The following is a 20,552-nucleotide window of genomic DNA, read 5'->3' on the forward strand; positions in this document are numbered from 1 at the left end:
GGTGCGATCAGGTATAGGACATCCACTCACTCACCTGTCGTTGCTTCTCCAGTTCCGTCTGGCTAAGGCTAGACATGCCTGCATCCGGGGCACTTGAGAGTTCAGGTGTTACCAAAGAGCCGCTACTCATCGTAGCTCCTGCGTCTTCTCGCTTCTCCACTGGAGAAGTGATGCCTGCCCTTTGTGAGGCTCCATGGGACAAGTAGGGGAGGGATCCATCGGGTGTGGGAGGTGGCAGAACTGATGCGGGGCGTAGTGGGGACATCCCATAGCCCTCCCCTGTGGGCCCACTGTTGGGTCCCAGGGGGCTGCCTGATGGGTGAAAGCTCCCCGTGGCTACTGCGTAGTTTGTGCTTTGAGGCTTGCCCAAGGTAGGGCCAGGCCCAAAATGGCTGTTGATCCCATGGGGTGGAGGGAGACCAGGCTGAGGGACAGGGGGCTTTAGGGAAGGCTCACCTACCCCCTGAGGGAAAGTGAACCGCATGGGAGATGGGGTGCCCACAAATGCGCCTGTCCCAGGAGAACGGGCAAAATTGGGGGGTTGCCCACTTGGGACCTTGGCATGGAGCTCACCTGCTGGACCAGATGGCAGGGCTGCTGGGAAACCCCCAGCTCCCAGCGGAGTGTGGGCTAGGGGCCCAGCCTTAAAGGCAACTTCAGGGGGCTGGGGTCGGGGTGGCTTATGCAATGGGGCAAAAGGGTCACGGGACTGAGGGCGTGAGGGTGGACGAGAATAAGGGTCAGGGGATTGGAAGCGAGGGGTAACAGGGGATGGGCAGAAAGCCTCAGCAGACAGAGGACGTGGAGTCAATGGGGACTGGGAACTGGACTGGGATTGAGGACTAGCGGGCACTCTGGAGAAAGGGTCAGAGGGCAGTGATCGAGGAGGCAGGGCACAGCAGCTCTCAGGAGGTGGGGGTTGGGGCCGAGGAGTCAATGGGGGCTGGGCATATGGGTCAGGGTAGGAGGCAGAACGAAAGACTTCCGGGTGGCTGGGAGAAGAAGGGGCCAAAGCCTGGGCAGGGGGTGGCTCCTGGGCCCTCAAGCCCAGGCCCGGGCTCTGGGGCTCTACCTGAGATGCCCGAGGGGTTAGAGGGGCTTTGAAGACATCAGGTGCCTTTAACTCCAGGCCACCCAGGTGGGCGCCTGAGGAGGGTGAGTCAACACAGCCCAGGTTTGGGGGTCCATAGCCAGGAGAGGATGCCCCAAGCTCTTCCTTCTTCACCTCTAGGGTCTTCCGGGACTCCCCAAAAGGTGGGGGTGAGAGTAGAGGCTCGGAAGCCTTGCCTCCTGCGACCCCTGGGCTCTCAGGCACAGCCAGGTTGTCCAATGACGGGCAGCGGGGTTTGAGAAAGGGGTCAGGCGTGGAAGGCTGGTGTCTGGGGGTACCCGGTGGGGTAGTGTGGAATTCCCCTGGCTGGCCAGTCCCAGGTCGAGTTGTGGTGCCCAGTATTGGAGGCTGGGCAGGGGCTCCAGACGGGCTTGGGTAAGGAGGATAGGTGGGTGGTGCCGCAGAGAAGCGGGGCTCTGGGGGATAGGCAGGGGCCAGTCCAAAGGGGTCCTGCGAAGGCACTTGGGCGGGCACCTGGGGCGGGAGCTTGAGGAAGAGCTCACCAGGTGAGTCAGGGCCGGGCACTGTGCCCGCTGGTGGCTTAAGGAACCCGTCCGCAGAGGTAGACAAGCCAGCAGGGGTGGTGGGACTGCCAATGAAAATGGTGGGGGCCGCAGCAGGGGGCGGACTGCCCAGTGCCCCTGGCTGGGAGGGAATGCGGAGATGGAGGGCCGGTCGATCAGTCTTACGGGCTATGTCGCCCACCTTGGCCTGCTTGTTGATCTGGCTCTCAGCCTGCTACAGAGACGGACCAAGTAGAGCAGTCAGACTGCTGTAGAAATGAACCATGGCCCCAAGTCCTAGAAAAGCCACCACTTACCTTTTGCACCTTGTTGATGCGGTGAGCAGCCCGGTTATCTTTGGCCTTTTGCTAAGGGACAAGGATATAACACAGGGCTTCACGCTTAGCCTCAAGCCCAGCCCCCAACCTTGCCACATTGCCTCCCCCAGAAATCAGTCCTTCCTATCCCAGCTACTTTATGGGCGGCAGGAGACAGGGTAAGAGGGACAGAAGGAGAGGAAGGAACTGAGATGAACCCCTAAAGATGCTTCTGCTTCAGGTCTCACACTGGCCGAGGCTCTGCCTTACCAGGTAGGGGGCTTTGTCAGCAGCCGGAACCTTCCTCCAGAGTTTCATGATTTGTTTACATCGGCTGGACCAGTCTGGAGAGCAGAAAGATTAAGTCAAAGGAGTCTTAGCAGGTGACCCCTCCACCTGACGGGTTGTTTCCCTTGCCCTCGCCCAGGGGTACCTGGGTAATCTTGCTTGAGATTAGGAAAGTTAATGTTGGCATAGAGTACAGGTGAAATAGTGGAGAGCTGGCCCAGTTCCTCATCTTTTTCCCAACGCTGTAGACTCCGCTGGTTATAGGACAGCCCGTCGCCCTCACCCTCTGTGGTAGGGGTAGTAGGAGTGGAGGGCGTGGTGCCCCCTGAGCCTGTCCAAGGGCTGTCTGGCTCACCGGGTTCTGGGCTAAAGAAGCCCCCGCGCTCCCTGGGGCGCAGGGGCAGAGAGTCACAGAGGGTAAGGATTTCAAGACCCACCGCAGACAAACTGCCCAGAGCCCGAAGCCACTGCTCTGAGCCACTTAAGAAAGATCACTAACAAGGGTGTAGTGTATGAAGAGCAAGAGAGTGATCTCTTAGTGGCTCAGAGTCCAAAGGAGGCACAGCAGGGACCACGCAGAGGGAAAGGACAATAGGGACCACCATGACAATTAAGAATAGATACCAACCTAGAATCCAAGAAGGGAGACTGGCAGAGGCCTGGGTAGGAATCCATTGGGCTACTGGAAGAGAGGCTGCCCAAAGGGAGTCCACCTGCAAGAGCAATGAGATCAGAGAAAAAGGAGCAACGGGCCTACTCAGAGAGCAAGGCTAGCTTCGGCAGACTTGGAATCAGCCCCCTGCCATAAGCACCTTGGAGAAAGGGCCTCTGCAGTGGTGTACGGCTGCCTTCTAGGCCAGGAGTTCCACAACCCAAAGGCTGTTCTCTTTCTGAACCCAGGACATCCTTAAAGAGCTGCTGCAGGTCCTTGGACTCCATCTTGGGCAGTTCTGTGGGAGAATGACAAAGCACACTGCTAAGTATGAGGTTCATATGATACCACAGGTCTATACATGGTCATGGCCAATGAGGATCACCAGATCAGGCCCACACACAGGACCTTCTTTTCCCATGGAGGATCCTTCTACAGAAGACCTCATACATGCCTCACCTTCGGTGGGAATCCTGTCTAAGTCGGAGCTAAGCATTCCTTCAGCTGGGGTCCCCGGCTTCTCAGGGTCACTGGGCACTGGCGATGCCTTTACACCCCCATCCTCAAGTCCTGTAACTTCAGAAGAAAACCACCAGTTACAGAGGTATAGAGGTACTACACAGGCCAGTATGAACCCCAGGACCCATGGAACAGCGCTCAGGCACCAGCTCTGGCAGTGTTCGGGGCAGAGCCAACTGATAACAAGTAAAACCAAGACAGCACCCAACTCCCACAGCAGCCCTCACCTGTTATATCAGCCACGCCCTCAGGCCCACGGGACTCTTCATCTGCCACATCTGGACCATCATCTCCTAGGAACAACAGTACCACTGCCATCAGAGGTGAGGGACACTTGATGCCCAGAATGGGGCCCTTGGCCCACCCTTAGTTGACAGGCCCTCCCCCTAGACATTTTGCCAACTACAAAGCAGAAAGGTAGAGTGGACACACCAGAACATGTCATTTCCATCAACTGACCTTTGTGCAAGGCAGAGAGCTCCTTCTTCTCGGAACCTCCATCCCCCCGGGGCTTTTGAGTTCCCGGTCCACTTGGCCGGCCCACTCCAACTGCAAAAAGGGCCTTCCGACTCAGGTCCAGAAGTTCCTTCCCAAAGAAGGCTTCCTGCAGGAGAAGTCAAAAGAAATGGTTTCTTGATGCCCTGTGGCTGTAGACCCTCCCTTCACCCTAGGGAGTCTGAAACCTACCTGCAAATAAGCAGGGAACATATCTTCCAGCTTGCTCTTTTTGCGACCCCTTCGCTGCTGCTTCTTCTTCTCATCCCCCTCAGCAAGGCTTGGTTCCACAGAGCCCTCTGCAGGCAGATCAGCAGGCATCACTATGGACAAAGGAGAAGGGCTCAGGCTTTCTGGAGACACCAAGCATGGCAGGGTCAACTCTGTGGGGAGACTCCCCCTAACTACTCCTTCCCCACCCAATTAAACCTTCCACCCACCTTGCCCTTGAAGTGAATTCACACCCTGGTCTCACTGGCACTGCCCATGTGCCGTGATCCCCACCTTCTTCCCAGGCCCCACTGGTGCCCTCACCCGTCTCACCCTCGTCGGGCTGCCCATCCCCACTCAACACCTCCGCCTGTGCAGCAGGCCCCCTTTTCACACGCGGATGAGACTTTCGCTGTCGTACCATGAAACCACCAATGCCTGCAAGGAAGCAGAATTAGGAACGAGAAGCCACTAGAGAGACCTGGCAAGCGGTCTTTACTGCCCCACAACCCCACTCCAGGGCCATACCCGGACGATAGGGTTTGCGCTTGCGTTTTTTGCTTTCCTCTGTTTCTTCTTTGCCAGGCTCTGCATCAGGGCTGGCAGGGCCTTCTAGTTTAATTTCACACTCCATGTGCTCCACACCACCTGCATGTAACACAAGAGACAGAGGCAGGTCAGAGGGACGGACCCTTTTATCCTTATCATCCTGCAAGAGGGAACCCAGGAAGCTGCCGCAGGGCTGGAGGATGGCCAGTAGTGGCTCTGCAGCCCCTACCCAACATCCCAACTCCAGCAGGCTGTGCTTCTCCCACTATCTGCCTTTCTCTGAGATTCCCCAGCACAACCTTCACCCTTGAGCAGCTCGTCAGTGTCCAGGTCCCCATCCTTCTTGTCATCAGGGCCAAGGGCATCTGAGGGCTCAGAACCCTCCAGCCCTGCCTCGCCTGGGAGGCCTAGCCGTCCTCGCCGCTGGCGCCGCTTGTGCAGTGGTGACATGGTCAGGTTACGCAGCACCGCCATGCCAGTTTCTGTCAGCCACACACCCTCGAAGCGAAAGAACTGGGGTTCTGGACAACAGGGAAGAACATATGACCCCTGGACGGAAGCCCAGGGAAACCAAAACGCCAAATTTCAACCCCTGTTCCCAGCTGAGACATAAGCAGTGACAGCCAAGTCCTATCAGACTCCAAGGGCTAGAGATAACAGCCACCAGAGGCTCTACCAGTGACTGAGGGGTCCTGAGATGAGTCTGCTACTGGAGAAACCTAGCTATATCCAGAACCTATTAACCTATTGACCTGTCCCCTTCTGTAAGAGAAAGGTGTGCTCTCTTGAATGAAATTCTCATAGTAGAGAAGCTGACTTGCCTGGTAAAAGGAACACATCTGGAGATATGAAAGCTTTGGTTCTAACCATAACTTTGTCACTAACTTGGTAAGTGACCTCAGGTAGGCCATTTACCCTGAGGATGGAGCAGAGGAGATGGTCTATGGTTTTAGCTGGTTTGGGTATTCAGAATCTCTGTAACTTACCTGGCTCTTTTACCTTCACAGGTACCAATTCTGGGGGGGCAACAGGTGCTAAGGGAAGAAGGACAAACCATAGGCAGCTTAGGGCACTGTCCCAAATGAAGACACACCTGTGTCCTCTCTGCTCTTCCAAGCTGACACTCACCCACAGGCTTCACCACATAGGGCTGACAGGAAACACAGTCAAAGCCTTCATCGGCAGCCTGTTCCACTTCATCCTCTGTGAAGAGACTCTCACAGCCAGCATGCATCCACCTAGGCATAGGGACATGGGGATGAGCACAGGCAAAGCCAGCTGAGAGCAGCACGTGGAACACACATGAGGAGAAAGAAATGCTCTCACCGTTCACAGTGGCGACACTGGATTAGCAGGTCTTCCTCCACATAGGGAGCATGACAGATAGGACAGGTTACCAGGCTGGCACAGGGCCCGCAATGTGTGTAACTATTCTGCCATTCACAGTGGAAGCCAGGGGAGGCAGCCCCACACTCCATACAAGACACACACCTAGGAGACGCAGAAAGACCTTCAGTGCCTAAGCTAGGTTCCTGGCTGGTCTCCTAAACACAGGTCATCGTGCATTCAACATTGGATCTATTCTAACTGTACCTCAGGTCCATCCACCATCTCCTGTCAGACCCTTGAAAGACTCCCAGCCTCCTTACCATTTGCACTTCCAGCCACCCTTGGGCACAGTGAGCAGTGGAGGGTCCAGGCAGTACGTATGGTAGCTAATGTCACAATCATCACAGAGCAGCAGGCGTGAAGGGTCGGAGGCCTGGCCGCATACCTCACACACAATACACTCCACACAACGCCAACCCTTTAACAGCATCACCTTGGTGATCTGGTACAGAGAAAGAGATGCCTCAGGTGCGGGGAGGGGAGATTCATAGGGCTTATATGGCTGAAGGCCAGACCTCTGAGCAGAGAGAGATTTGTACAGATCACTCTTTGCTCCCCGACAAAGTATATCTCCAGAGGCTCCTGGGGTCTCTGCTGAACATAGAACAATCTCACTAGCCACAGCTCTACTCTGAGAATGAATTGCACATCCTTCACTAAGCAGCCCCCACTTTTATTCACCTTTTAGAACCTGTTACTAATATAAGTTAATATATGTAGCGGTGGATTAATTAATAAATAGTTTTGGGAAAACCCCAAAGGACTGATTATGCCTTAGGTTAAAGACATTGCTATCTATTTGTGGATGTACAGTTACAGTTTTGAGTCTATGAGCTAATTCCAGACTATACCCTGGTTTTGTTTTGCTGAAACAGGGTCTCAACTATGTAGCTCTGGCTATCCTGGAGCTCACTATACAGACCATGCTGACCTCAAACTCACAAAAGACCTGCCTGCGGCTGGGATTAAAGGTATATGCCACCACTCCTGGCCATACACCATGTTTTCTACTAGTAAAATTGTCAGCACTTATACAGTGGACTGAATTACACCAGCAAGCTTTGTCTATGCAAAGAAACTACAAACTTGCCGGGCTGTGGTGGTGCAGCCTTTAATCCCAGCACTCGGGAGGCAGAGGCAGACAGATCTCTGTGAGTTTGAGACCAGACTGCTTTACAGAGTGAGTTACAGGACAGGCTCCAAAGCTCCAGCAAAAAACAAAAAAAATAAATAAAAAGAAACTACAAAGTCTGTCATGAATTCCCAAGCACTTCTCTCTGAGTTTGACAGTACTGACAACTAATCAATGACTTCCAACAGCCACAGCCACTTTAAGATTTCGTGTGTCAGGCTGATGAGATGGCTCAGCAGATAAAGGCCTTTGTCACCAAGTATGGTGACATGAGTTTGATCCGAGATCCACATGGTGGAAGGAAATGATCCCACAAGTGGTCCTCTGACCTCAACAATTACGCGCTGACACATGCACAGTCCCCTTCCCCACCATACACACCAGATAAACGTAATAAACTAATAAGCACAGTGTGGCAAGAACTGGGGACTAGGTGATAACAGGCTGACTGCCCTGAACTCACCTTGCTGTTGACACAGTAGGGATGATAGCACTGGGAGCACTGGGAACAGGCCAAGAGGTGGCCCTCGGCCCCTCGGCCAAAGCTGCCACACACCACACACATGTCCTGTGGAAACAGAAAACCAAACATCTGAGCATGCCTCTGCCTCTGTTTGTGTGTGTTGGGATGGGGGTAGGGGGACAATGTGGAAGAAGTCAAAGATTTCTTCTACTACTTTCCAGCCTATTTTTTAAAATAAGGTCTCTCAGTGAACCTAAAGCTCACAGTTTCACTTAAGGTGGTTAGCCAACAAGTTCCTGGGATCTATCTGTCTCCTCCCCACAGCACTTGAAGTGACAGGTATGTACGGCCGTAACCAGCTTTTAAATAGGTATTGGGTATTTGAACTCGGGTCCTCCTGCTTACAGAGCAAACATTACTCCTAAGTCATCTACCTAGCCCTGCAAGTAAGTCCCAGACAAAGACTAGGAGGTAATCAGAAGCCCATGTCATAGTATTAAGACACTTCCTAGGTCACCAAGGGTCCCTTACATCTCCCACCCATCTCACAAAAGCTGCACCTCCCTAGAATGCCCTCTTGGTCTGGTCAAGTAACTAGAAACCGGCAAATGTGAGAAGCCACAGGAAGACAAGCCAGGGTGAAGACTTGTCTGGGAAGAGTCGTAAGTGACAAAGAACACAGTGGCTTCAAGATTATGGAGATGGCAACACATACAGGCTTCCACAATTCACACTCCCAGCCACTTCCTCTTAGCTCAGTATCCCAAGAAGCAAAGAAGGTCCCTGCTTTTCCCACCCACCCTCTCAGCAAAGTAGGTTTGCACACATGTACACACACGTAAGCACACATACACACACAGAGCTCTGCATGCCTACTCTCACCACTAAGGCTGGGGCCATCCCAGTTCAGTACGGTACCTGCATTAGAACAAATTTGTCTGTGTTAGAGAAGAGAACCACGGTGTTTTGCATGGTATCATCGTCTTCCTCCTCTTCCTCCTTGCTCGGAGAACTATCAATATCAGCCACCTTAACAAGGAAAAAGTTGCAGAAAGTGAAGAAGAGAAGCCTGCCCCGGTTAAGCTGTCCTCTCTGCAACATTCAGGAAAGAGCTGTGAATTCCTGGCTAAGATGAAAGCCTAAGAGCCAAAAACCTCCCACTTCTCCAGCTGGGGGACCCAAGGGCAGAGTCTGGCAGGCAAAGGACTGACGGGATTTTAATCATGCTCATCTCTCCAGGAGCAGGGAAGCATGCTTTGCGGGGTGTGGGGCGGGGTGGCAAAGCCCGTCCTTACTACCAGGGTCTCAACAGAAGATGTGGTGGACTTCAGTCGGGCCCGCCCTCTCCCCCTTCCTCCATGTGCTCCTCCACGAGGTCGGCGTCGTCCTGGGAAACTACTGCTACGACCCTGCAACCGAGAAGAGGACCATTACAAGGCTCCATTGCAGCCTTGGAGGAAGAAAAGATGACCAACAGAGTCTAACAGGCTTAAGGGGGGAAAAAGACCTAGGTGTCCCATTCAGAGGACAGAAAAAAAGCTAGTTTCCAAACAGCAACAAGTAGTGACTGGGCCAAGCTCTTCTTCCAAGAATGGTGAATGGGAGATAAGGACAAAAAGAACAACAACAATGACTTGAGAGGACCAAGATTTTGTTCCCAGTTGTCTTTCTGAGTGACCATGAACCTGAGTAAACTATTTACTCCTCTACGCACAGTAGCAGGTTAGGCAAAGCTGGACTAAAGGATCTCTGTATGAGTCTAGACTACGCAAAGTCAGGTGCAAAGGCAGCTCGGAGCTCAGGGCCGTAACTGATATCCAGTGGCTGAGAAGCCTCTCACCTGTTTGATTCGGGAACGGGCTGGGGAGCTGCGCCGCCGTCCTTTATCTCCCTCTGCTTTGCCTCCACTGATAGTTGTCCCAGTGTCACACAACAGTGAGTCATCCGTCTCTGGCAGTGAGTCGGTACAGAGGCGCAAGGAGCCCTCATCTCGGGCTGGACTGACATCTGTCGACACTCCCAGCTCCATGGACAAGGAGCCGCCCCCCTCAGGATCTGGAGAGCCCAGGAGGGGCTCTGAACCAGGAAAACTGGCACTAGCATCGCCCTGGCTCAGATTAGAGATCTCATTAACAATGTCTGATTTGATGAGAGTGGGTGGCATGGGGGCCACTGGTGCACCAGGCTCCTCCTGCTCTTCACAGGGTGAGCCCTGCCCTGCCTGCTTGCAATCTGGGCCATAGACCTCCATAGGGGTCACAGGAGTCAGCTCCTCAGGATCCAGGAGCACAGGAGAACCTTTAAGTTCACTAGGCAGACTGCCAGGGGTCTGTCCAGCCTGTGACTCTGAAGTCCCATCTAGAGGGGCTGTGTCTTCTCCCAAGCCAGAGAAGTCATCCAGGGCGGGGGCAGGGCTGGGGGCAGGGCAAGAAAGGTCCTCCATAGGGGATGGCAGAGGACTGGTGGCACTGGGTTCCAAGGCTGGGCACTCAGGTTCTGGACCTTTCTCAGTCTCCATTTCATGCAGCTCAGCTTCATCTGAGACATCCACTGCCTTCTGCACAGGACTCAATGGGGAGGGAACAGACAGCGGCAGAGCGGGAGGTAAACACTGGGAAGGAGGGGAGCTTGGAGGAGGCAAGGGATGCTGAAGGAGTGGAGAACAAGGTGGAGGAAGGGGCTCCATGAGGAGAGGAGAAGCAGGTCCCATGGGGGAGCCTGGAGATGGAGGAAGGATCATTGGGGGTACGGGCTCAGGGTCAGTGCAGTTAGCTTCTGGTGGAGGGCTGATAGGTGTCTCTAGGATGGGGGCAGTCAATGGTGACTCAGGGTCACTGTCCCCTTTGGCACCAAAGGGGTACTCTAACTCCCCCAAAGGAGACAAGGCGGGAGGCGCTGCAGCTGGGATAATGGGTGAGAGTGGAGGAGGAAGAGGATCTGAGGGAGAAGAAAAAAAGAGAGACTTAGATTAGATGTGCCGTAAAGTGTTAAGATTGCCCCAGAGTACGGGGAAATTAGCATATCCTTACCTGGTGGCATCAGCCGAGGTGACAAGGCTGGCTCCCCGGAAAGGGACAAGGGCAGCTCCTCAGGAAGTGGGGATAGAGGTGGTTCCCCAGGCTCAGACACGGCTTGCTCTCCAAGCATGGGGGATAAAGGTGGCTCTCCAGTTGGGGGAAACAAGGACAACTCCTTAGGTGCAGGGCACTGGCTTGATTCCTCAGGAGGTTCTTCAGGCCGAGGAGATCGGTATAGTTCCTCAGGCTTGGGGGACAGGCATGGCTCCTCAGGCATAGGGGACAGGCAAGGCTCCTCAGATTGGGGAGACAGATGCGGTTCCTTAAGCTGAGGGGACAGGTGTGGTTCCTCAGGCTGAGGGGACAGATGTTGTTCCTGAGGCATAGGGGACAAGCGTAGCTCCTCAGGCTGAGAAGATAAACACGGCTCTGCAAGCACAGGGGACAGGCATGGCTCCTCAGACCGTGGAGACAGAGGCAGTTCCTCAGGCTGGGGACAGAGTCGGGGCTCCTCAGGCTGAGGAGACAGGTATGGTTCCTCGGGCTGAGGGCAGAGTCTAGGTTCCTCAGGCAGTGGTGACAAGGGCGACTCTTCCAGCGGCAGGGACATAAGTGAGTCCTCTGGTGGCGGTGAAGCTGGAGAGTCTTCAGGGGGAGGGGAGAGTCGTGAAGCCTCAGGTGGAGGTGATGTGGGAGAGTCCTCAGGTGGTGGGGAGAGGGGAGATTCCTCAGGTGGTGGGGACAGCCGTGAGACCTCAGGCAGGGGAGATAAGTGTGACAGGACAGGCAGAGGGGAGAAGCGTGACACTTCAGGTGGGGGGGACATAGGTGAGTCTTCAGGTGGGGGAGACATGGGTGAGTCCTCAGGGGGTGGGGACAGGCGTGATGCCTCCGGAGGTGGGGACAGAGGAGACTCTTCAGGTGGAGGAGACAGAGGAGACTCTTCAAATGGTGGGAACAGACGAGATGCCTCGGGTGGAGGGGACATGGGTGACTCTTCAGGTGGAGGGGACATGGGTGACTCTTCAGGTGGTGGAGATAGGCGAGATGCTTCAGGTGGTGGGGAAGTGGGCAATTCCTCAGGTGGAGGGGACAAAGGAGATTCCTCAAATGGTGGAGACAGGAGTGAGGCTTCAGGAGGTGGGGACAGGGGTGTCTCTAATGCAGGAGAGGGGGCTGACTCCTCCAGTGGAGAAAAAGGTGATGATTCAGGTGGGGGAGACAAAGGAGACTCCTCAGTCGGTGGGGACAGGTGTGATGTCTCAGGTAGCATGGATTCAGGTGATTCCTCAGGTGGTGGGGACAGGCGTGAGGCCTCAGGTGGTGGAGATGTAGGGGATTCCTCAGGTGGTGGGGACAGGGGTGACTCCTCTGGTGGAGGCAGCAGTGGCATCTCCTCATTTAGGGGAGCCTCCAACTGGGCTTCAAGCTGGGTCCCTGCTCTCCCTGTAGACACAACACAGTCTATTCCCACCTAGCTCAGATCCTAACTCCACAAAGAGTGCAGGGTCTGGAGGAAGCAAACTCTGCCTCTGCCACAGAACAAAAGCGTAATTTCAGGGACCTTTAAACCCTACTCACCTAGTGGTTTGGCTTCACATTGCAGGGGCCCCGGTTCCTTGGGTTGCATAGAGGTCACGTGCCCACCCTTTGGCTGCCCTTGGCATGCAACGTACAGAGCATCGGGCTCATCAGTGGGGATATCACCAGGCTCTGGGGGTGATAATCTGCAGAGGGTACAGGGGAGCAGGCACTGTGGCTCTCACCAGCTAACAACTCCTAGAGAGCATACTGGAGCAAGGCGTAAGTACTATGGATTGCACTACTGACTGCCCTCTTTTAACATGGCCCTTGCCAGTCTCACCCCTTCTGATACCCCATCCCAATCTGTCTATACCACTTACCTGCTACAGACAGGTGGGCGCTGCTCAGCAACAGAAATGACAGGCTGACTTCCCTGGGTTTTATGACAACGGTGACAGAGTGAATAGTTCTCAAACCACTCAGAGTTCGGATTCAATTCTGCTGAGCCTGTCCCACAGGCCCGACATACCCGGCATGTCTAGGGGAAGCAAGCAGGCAAGACAGGCACTAGTCAAACCACAGTGGAAAAAAAAGGAGTACACCCGACGGGCAAACGCAAGGCAACTGTGGAGATGCTGAAGGAGTTGGCATCAGAAGACACTCACCGTACATTTCCACGAGTGAGCAGGCAGCTCCTCTATGGGTGGTTGTAAGCAGAAAGTATGATATCCTTTGTCACACGTCTCACAGACCAACATCTTAGAATCATTACCAGGTTTCCTGAGGGGCACAGGACACATTATGGGATCCTTCCTAGTACCGTTTTCTGCTCACACTTTGCATATGGCTACACTTCAGCCCTCACACTCTTACCTGCAGGCTTGGCACTCTTTGCATTCAGGGCACTGCCAGCCAGCACGCTTGCGGGCAGTCAGAGCAGTGTCCAGACAGGCTCCATGATAGTGATGCCCACAGCTAGTGCAGAAGAAGAGGTCACAGAGCTCCCCCGGCCCCTCACACACTGCACAGCGAGCCTCCTCTGCAATAGGAGGGAAGGACAGTGCAGGTCAACTTTGGGGTGCCCACACCACTGAACACTGTGAAATATAACTACCATGCATTTGGTACAGAATGACTCTATGTCATTTTAGATTTGAAGAATGCTTTATGGAGGACACTTGGTCCTTCATTTTCTCTGTATCCACAGAACAAGACTTCTCACCCAAATGTGCAGCCCCCTCACTGTGGTCTGGGCAGAGCAGCCGCAGGGTTTTCATGGATAAGAAGGAACCACTGGCAGCTGCACAGGGAAAGTGGTAAAGCCGTGGACATCCAGGTGAGCGGCAGGGAATGGAGGCACCGAACCTGGTGCAGTGGGAGCAGCGCTGCGAGGGTGAGAAGAACGCCGCAGAGCCAGTCAGCTCTCTCTAGCCCTCAGTGTGGCCCACTCTGCCCTGCTTTCACCTCTGCAACCATCAGCTCAGCCCTACCTGGGAGATCCCTGAGAAGACGGCCTTGTGCACACCACATAGTTCTGGGCCCTCCTGCCCCCACACACCTGCTGACCACACGGCACACCAGTGATGCGCCCAGCAGTGCCCTTTATAGGTGGGAAGGGGTAAAGAGAGGAACAAATTAACACAATCTCAAGACTGCCCAACCTCTACTCTGCTTCCAAGCCCACCGTTCTCACTTACCTCCAGGTTCTCCTAGGTGGGCAGGTGTAAGGCCCTCAGGGAAACCAATTTGTGACAGGTCCTCACTGAGCAGCACTGCTTCACAGGGCCCCAGGTTTCCCCCAGAGGACACCGCTGGAGACCGGGGCCAGTCAAATGGCAATTCAAAGCGCTGTAGCTCCCTCTGCCCATGCAGGCTGGGCTCCCCGCAGTTACAGAGAGCACAACGCCGTGCTGGACCCCCACTGTGGACACACAAACATCAGCACTATGCAGGCCCTGATGACCACATGATGGGCATATGCATGCATCTTCCTCATTTCATTCCCCACAGCCTCTTCTGTAGAGCCCTAGACACACTAATCAAATCTTTATGTGCCCAGAAAGTCCCGTTTCCACAGACAAGTTACCTGCAGTCATGAGGAGGCTTTTGAAGCCTGGGACTCCCAGAGCTGGGGACAGAGACCTCCCCAACACACAGGTTAGGAAGGTCTGGCTCAGTGGCACCTGGCTCCTCAGAGGCTGCAGGTCCATCAGCTGAACAAACAGAGAGAACAGTACACGTCAGCCTGACTTAGATTCCCAAGTTCACTCATCGGATGCATGAAAATTATCTAAACCCTCAATAGCTCACAGTAGCATTGAAACTTTTGTCTCAAAGAACAAAGTTCTCCAATTTCCTGTCTATTACAGACTTAGCCAGGACTTGTGCCAAAACTAGACATACAGGGTTACCCATGAGGAGCCAAAAGCTGTAGGCAAACTCAGAAATTGTCCTTACTCACCTGCCGGTTCTGAATCTTTATCTTCACCAGGCGGCTTCTGGCTGTCCATCCCTCTCTCCGACTGGGCAGGGCCCTCTCGGGGAGACCTGTTGGTGCCAAAAGATACTCGTATGTGCAATAAACTTCTCCAATGGGCCTTTTTCCCATTATAAGAAATCAACTAATGGTAATCAGACCCTTCAGACATCAGAGACAAACCCTGTCTTGCAAACCTCTATAGTAATGACAAGTAAAAGTATTCGAAATCGTATTCCACTACCGACCTCTTCGCCAAACACATACCTCCTCTCATCCTGGTTCCCACTTTCCCTCTTCCACCCTACTCCATAACAGTTCCTAAGGCAATCACATTCAACTAAAAATACATCCAGTTACATTTAGTAGAATCTATTGTCTCATCTTAACTCCTGGGTGCTATTCCCTGGTCTTTATTCTCAGGTCTCAGGTTAGCTACTATCCTACAGTCCTGGAAGTAATCACTGGGTAATGATGACCCAGAAGTCTCAGTCATGCCAAAATCCCTCTCTCAAAAGGAAGACTCCTAGGGTCTTGCAAGAGATTCAACACAGTACTAAACTATAGGCTAGCTGTGAATGGATCTCTATTGCTTTCAACAAGGACATCCCAAACACAACAAACAGAACCCTCAGTTGCCAGTCATGAGACTTAGGACTATGACTGGCCCCAGTCCTAAAGGAGCTCTGGGTCTCACTTAGCATGAAGGCCTCAGGTTGTTGCCCTTGGCAACGCCAACTGCCCTTCTTCCTTAGATGCTCTTAGTAGTTAACAGAAGTGGGCCTTAAGAGTTACTGAGCATGTGTAAGCAGGCCTGGGGCTAAGCATGCTGGGAGTTGTAGTCTCAGGAAGCACATTGCTACTTGGAGGAGGGCTAAATGGGGCAGGACATAACAGCAGAATAGTTTCCTTCCTCTTAAGTCAAGCAGGGTTTCCAAATACTCGCAGTTAACGGTCCCTCTCTCCTTTCTCATAGAGTCCAGCATATATCAAAACCCAATGAAATACACAAATATACACCTGAAAAGCTTAAGACCCACAGGACATTTGGTTAAATTTCCTTGACCTCTAAGGCAGCACAGTTAGTATTGTACAAAGGCCAAGAGGAGTCAAGAGTAAGAATTACAGAGATACTAGGCCTGGTGGTACATTCAATAATGTCATTTATTGGGAGACAGAAACAGAGGGATCAATCCAAGTTGGAGGCCAGCCTGGTCTACATAGAGAGCTCCAGGCCAGTCAGAGCTACATAGTTAAACTGTTTAAACAGACAAGAATTACCAAGAGTGTAACTAGGAAAGAAACCCTACGTAAGAAGGTTGAAAAGGATGGGTGCCTGCAGCTGTTGGTGAGAAGGGTGGGCCCTTTTCTTAACAAGATGCTGATGGTGAGGTGCAGAGAACCCAGAAAAAGAACTGCAAATACTAAAGGTCTGGGAAATTCATCTCCCATCATTCCCTCTCCTCTTGTTTAGCCAGTGATCACAACAACCTGGGTACAGATAATCCTGTCCTCTAACATCGGACAGCAAATATCCCAGTCAATCACTTGGGGACTAAACAACAAGGGAAACACTCAGAGTGTCCACGATCAGAAATCAATTCCCCAGCTAGCATGGCATCAGTTTTCCTTCCCTACATTCACAATTTCATTTCCAGCGCCAGCAATACCCCCTGAGCCATGTCGAAGTAAAGGACGTTACCTTACTCTCCTGCTACCACTCAGGCCCCGCCAGATAAGGGACTCAGGGCTTCACCTGACACCTATTACCTCCATTCCCAAATCACCTTTTCCCAAACCTTACACACAGCAGTCCATTTAAAAGAAAGCAGAATGCCTATCTGGCCAGCTTACAGAAAAGTGCTCTGAACTTCAAGAGGCCCTTACAAGTCACCTGTGGTAAGAGGGAACTGGAGGTCAAGACTCAAGTCAGGCCCCTCTTCCTATTCAATGGTCACACCAAAGGTCCAAGAGGACTTCAAAATTTTCTAAACGTTTGCATCTTATCATATTTTCCTTACAGATCCTCCACCAACTCTGTTCTCAGAGTTGAGGCCAAAGGCACCACAAACAGCAACAAATAGAAAGCAACAGTGATAATACAGTGGGTAGGAGGACCGCCTCACACAAGGCCAGAGGGACAAATTCCTCTGCCCTCCCCCAAGCACAGCTTTCTCAGGCTGGTAAAGTTAGCACTGCCCAAGAAGGTACAGAAACTACCTTCTTCATCTAGCCTTGAGGAACAGAGCAGCAATGTCCTCCAAAGTAAAAGTCCCACTCATGGAGCGAGGGAGGGTGACAGACTCGACACCAAAGAGCCAACTGTCCTTTTCCTGTACCATAAAGAATCCAGGAGCGTCTCCAAGAAGCTGAAACCTTAGACCCTGACTACTCAAGCCTGAATCCAACATCTATACCGAAAGACCAAGCGCACAGCAATCAAGTCCCTGAGGCATTTAAACAAATAAAGGCAAAGGTCCCCCACCCCAGGTCCCATCATTCAGTCAGTAAACACAGACACACACAGATATCCCAAGGGGGTTTTCCCTGGATGGAAACTAGGCTAGTACCTGGGCTAGGCTTCCTCTGTTCTAGGAGCTGACACCTCTTAGTCTTACATCTAAAAGGCCCAAACAACAAGAAAGAAGGCAGAGATTTACTCAGCTACTCTCCTTCCTGTGTTCACCCTAGACCAATAGATTTCACTCCATTTTCTCTGCAAGGGAGGAAATGGAGGCTTGGAGGGGTGAAAGGCTGGAGCAGGCCCTTGAGTGAACAGCTCTTCAGTGGGGCTCAGGACTTCCTGGTTCCCAGCTAGAGAATCAAACCACACCTCTCTCCACCCCCATTTTCGGGCAGTCCTCTAGGAAGGAGCCAAATGGTAACACATTGTCCCTGGGTCGGGTCAGCCCAGGGGGTAGTGAGAGCTAACAAGGTACAGTGCCACCTAAGAAAGTCATTGGAGAGCAGACAACAGGCACAGAGACCACAGGTGACAGCTCACCTTACTCCACCGCCCCTGTGCCACCTCTCAGAAACCTTTCAAGGAGAGAGCCCTTACTTTCCCCTTTTTGAGACAAGACTCAAGGCGATCTAGCAAACGTATTTTGGAGGGGGTGAAATGAGGGAGCAAAATACACTAGCCAAATCCCTGCTGGGCGACATGACAGGTGTGAGTGAGACTGTCCCAGCCCAGGGCCCAGAGGCTGAGGCGGGAGGTTCATGCTGCACCCTTCCTGCTGCACATACACACCCCTTCTCCCCAGCACCTCCTACCAGGGGTGGAAACACTGGCTTCCAGCAGAAAAGAGCACAGATAAAGTCATTTCTCCACCAAAGAGGTACAAGCCACCTTATTCTGCAGGACTGGAAGAGCATCAGAGAACTATTTACCACTCAGTAGCCAGAAAAGCATTTTAGAGGTCTGGCAGGGGCTTTCAGGATCCGTCAGGGACTCATGGACAGCTAACTCTCTACATTAGGCCCAGAGAAAGCAGGAGACAAAAGCCATTTTTTTGCAGCCCACATTCGTAGAGAACAAATCTCAACGGCCTCCTCTATAATCCCCTGGAGATTATGTCCATCCCGAGAGAAGGGGAGGCAAAGCAGGTTAAGACACCACTAGGCCTTTCTGGGGTCACTTTGCGAGGCAGGGGTAGTTTAAAGTTGAACCAGCAAAGCCAGGGCTGCCCCAGCCCCACCTTCTTGCCCCAGCCCCCCCTCTTCATCACACCAGTTTCCACCCACCCTCCCCCTGATGAAGGACCCAAGGCTCCTTGAGTTTCCCAGACTGTTGTGGGTGCCCGGCTAGGTAGGAACAACATTAAAGTCCAATCTGGCAGTAAGTCCGACCTGGCAGTGGCACCCCCACCCCAGGTTGATCTGTCCAAAGGAACCCTGGGGGTTGGGGGTGGGGGACAGCAGCCTGGGATTGGTTTTGGCATCAGGGCCTGGGTCCTAGTTTGGTCGAACTCCCTCAACACAAAAATAAACAGGCAGAGAGGCTATCTGGACATGTTCCCAAACTCCTGTAGTTCCCTGAACCCCAAATCTTTAAAGAAGCACACCCCAAGAAACCAGGCCTCAGCTCTGCCTTGGTGGCTGGCTCAGGTTCCCTTGACAGACCCTGCCAAAGGAACCCTTCCCAACTCTGGCACCCCCTTCTCCAACCTAAAGGCCAGCACCGGCCAAGATAGTCCATCTGGCTGTGCCCCCAGTCCAACCTTTTCTGGGCCCAGGCCGGGCGGACTTCACTCACCTCTTCACAGGGCGATCCAGAAATCCTCATCCGAGAACATGGCCAGAGCCCGGGCCGCTCCCCGACCTCCAACCGCCAGAGCGATCACAGCCGCCCCCCACTCGGGGGGGCTTAAGGGGGCCAAGAACGGTAAATCCAGGTCGGAGTGGCCACCCTTTCCCCAGGAAGAAAAAAAAAAAGCAAGGAGCCAAGAGGGGTTCTCTGCCTCGGGTTCCAACAGTTTAGGTTTCCATGGACAGCCCCAGGGCGGCGAATCCCGAGCGGACACAAAGAGAGCACCGGTGGCTTTGATCTTGGGCGAGCAGGCTCCGCATCAGCGTCGCCGGGCGGCCTCCCAGTCCTAGGGCCCGGCCAGCGCCCCGGCCGCCCGCGCCGGGCTCGGGCGGAACGTCGAGGCTCTCCAGATGGAACGTCGAGGCGCCTCCCCAGCAGCCCGGAAGGAATGCCGCGCCGCGCCGCGCCGCGCGCCGGGCCCGGATGGAACGTGAGCCCCTCGCAGCCGCGCCGAGCCCCTCTCCCCGCCCGGCCGGCGCCCCGGGGCCGCGCGAGCTACGGCGACGCGGAGCCGGCGGGGCCGAACCTGACACACACCCAGCGCCGGGCTCCGCGACCCCGAGCGTCCCCCCTCGGCGGCTTCGAGCCCCCCACCTTCTGCTCCCCCCCGGGGAAGGGAGGAGGGTTGGTGGGCGAGGAAGAGGAAGGGGCGGGCGGTGCGAGCCCTCTGCCCGCTCCCCTCCGGCCGCTCCAGGCCCAGCGCTCGCCTCCCTTCCCCTCCGGCCTCGGGAGCTGCCCCGCCCCCGGCCTGGCCGGCTGTAGTCCGCAGCACCCCCTAGACCCCCGGCAGGCTATGATCGCAGGGGGTCTAGAGGTGCATGGTCCAGCCCCGGCTCCCGGCGCCGGGGGGTCAGGAAACTGAGCGGAAAGTGGGGAACGAGGCAGCCATTTGCAACCGGAGAGGAAAGTAGTGCAGCGCGGCGCCGCTCCGCCTCCCCCCCTCCGCCTCCTGCTCGGCCGGTAGGGTGGTTCCTGCGAAGAGCCTATTTCCTCGCCAGAGATCTGGGCAGCGGTCGTAGAGACTCGAGGAGCGTCCGGAACGAGGTCCAGGGGGTGCCTTTTGCCTGGGGAACCCCACTCAAGAAGGGGAGAAAGGAGAAGAAGAGGCCCTATTTTGTGTTGGAGCGGGGCGGCGGAGGGATACAAACCTCTCGGAGGAAAGGCTGTGACTCTGCAGTTCTACGCACACGCTCCGGGATCCTTCCGCCGCAAGTTAACCCCTACTGCGCCAGGCTGGCCGCCGGGCAGACACGTGGGAATAAAGCCCCCCTCTTCTTCGCTGCCGCTCAGGAACTGCCTCTTTTACCTCCTGGGTGGTGAAATTAGGAGTCTAGCCACTTCTTAATTCTGTTTCCTAAAGTCATTGGTCCTTGAAACTCCTTGTTTTGGCTGGGGACAATCTTTGCCATGGGGTGGGGGGGGAATGGAAAAAGAGCCTCGAGATTGGCCGCTGCTCTGCATCCTGGGAACTGGAGTCCGCAAATGGAGAAAGTGAGGCACGGCGCCTGGCGCTGCAAAGGGTGGGTTCTTGCCACGTTCGGGGGCCGGAAGAGAGCTGGACGAGTCTCAGGTCTTCTAACTCCAAGACCCTTTCG

General features: G+C 54.2%; 1 protein-coding gene across 14 annotated transcripts in view; it reads right to left on the reverse strand.

The window, feature by feature from the left end:
• Window positions 1-20,339, reverse strand: part of Kmt2d (lysine methyltransferase 2D) — a 39,604-nt gene extending 19,265 nt beyond the window's left edge. For 2 of the 14 annotated variants that reach the window (XM_087899255.1, XM_087899254.1), the window contains exons 1-32: window positions 18,904-20,339; window positions 14,631-14,716; window positions 14,256-14,382; window positions 13,867-14,090; window positions 13,660-13,769; window positions 13,392-13,554; window positions 13,043-13,208; window positions 12,835-12,949; window positions 12,550-12,707; window positions 12,227-12,372; window positions 10,658-12,091; window positions 9,469-10,565; window positions 8,924-9,037; window positions 8,547-8,657; window positions 7,629-7,733; window positions 6,294-6,475; window positions 5,971-6,135; window positions 5,773-5,882; window positions 5,631-5,678; window positions 4,944-5,165; window positions 4,624-4,743; window positions 4,420-4,533; window positions 4,078-4,208; window positions 3,850-3,994; window positions 3,618-3,683; window positions 3,331-3,447; window positions 3,032-3,169; window positions 2,848-2,932; window positions 2,365-2,606; window positions 2,202-2,275; window positions 1,932-1,982; window positions 35-1,849 (exon numbers count right to left, since the gene is read on the reverse strand). In XM_087899255.1, coding sequence (XP_087755381.1) covers window positions 35-1,849; window positions 1,932-1,982; window positions 2,202-2,275; window positions 2,365-2,606; window positions 2,848-2,932; window positions 3,032-3,169; window positions 3,331-3,447; window positions 3,618-3,683; window positions 3,850-3,994; window positions 4,078-4,208; window positions 4,420-4,533; window positions 4,624-4,743; window positions 4,944-5,165; window positions 5,631-5,678; window positions 5,773-5,882; window positions 5,971-6,135; window positions 6,294-6,475; window positions 7,629-7,733; window positions 8,547-8,657; window positions 8,924-9,037; window positions 9,469-10,565; window positions 10,658-12,091; window positions 12,227-12,372; window positions 12,550-12,707; window positions 12,835-12,949; window positions 13,043-13,208; window positions 13,392-13,554; window positions 13,660-13,769; window positions 13,867-14,090; window positions 14,256-14,382; window positions 14,631-14,679 — 7,944 coding nt within the window. In that variant the 5' untranslated portion in view covers window positions 14,680-14,716; window positions 18,904-20,339. The remainder of the gene's footprint in view (window positions 1-34; window positions 1,850-1,931; window positions 1,983-2,201; window positions 2,276-2,364; window positions 2,607-2,847; window positions 2,933-3,031; window positions 3,170-3,330; window positions 3,448-3,617; window positions 3,684-3,849; window positions 3,995-4,077; window positions 4,209-4,419; window positions 4,534-4,623; window positions 4,744-4,943; window positions 5,166-5,630; window positions 5,679-5,772; window positions 5,883-5,970; window positions 6,136-6,293; window positions 6,476-7,628; window positions 7,734-8,546; window positions 8,658-8,923; window positions 9,038-9,468; window positions 10,566-10,657; window positions 12,092-12,226; window positions 12,373-12,549; window positions 12,708-12,834; window positions 12,950-13,042; window positions 13,209-13,391; window positions 13,555-13,659; window positions 13,770-13,866; window positions 14,091-14,255; window positions 14,383-14,630; window positions 14,717-18,903) is intronic. The other 12 variants (XM_087899251.1, XM_087899246.1, XM_087899250.1 and 9 more) reach the window with 10 other exon arrangements.
• Window positions 20,340-20,552: the final 213 nt, after the last annotated feature.

The sequence above is a fragment of the Myodes glareolus genome, chromosome 19, assembly GCF_982192425.1.
Source record: "Myodes glareolus chromosome 19, mMyoGla1.1, whole genome shotgun sequence".
NCBI classification, from domain to species: Eukaryota; Metazoa; Chordata; class Mammalia; order Rodentia; family Cricetidae; genus Myodes; species Myodes glareolus.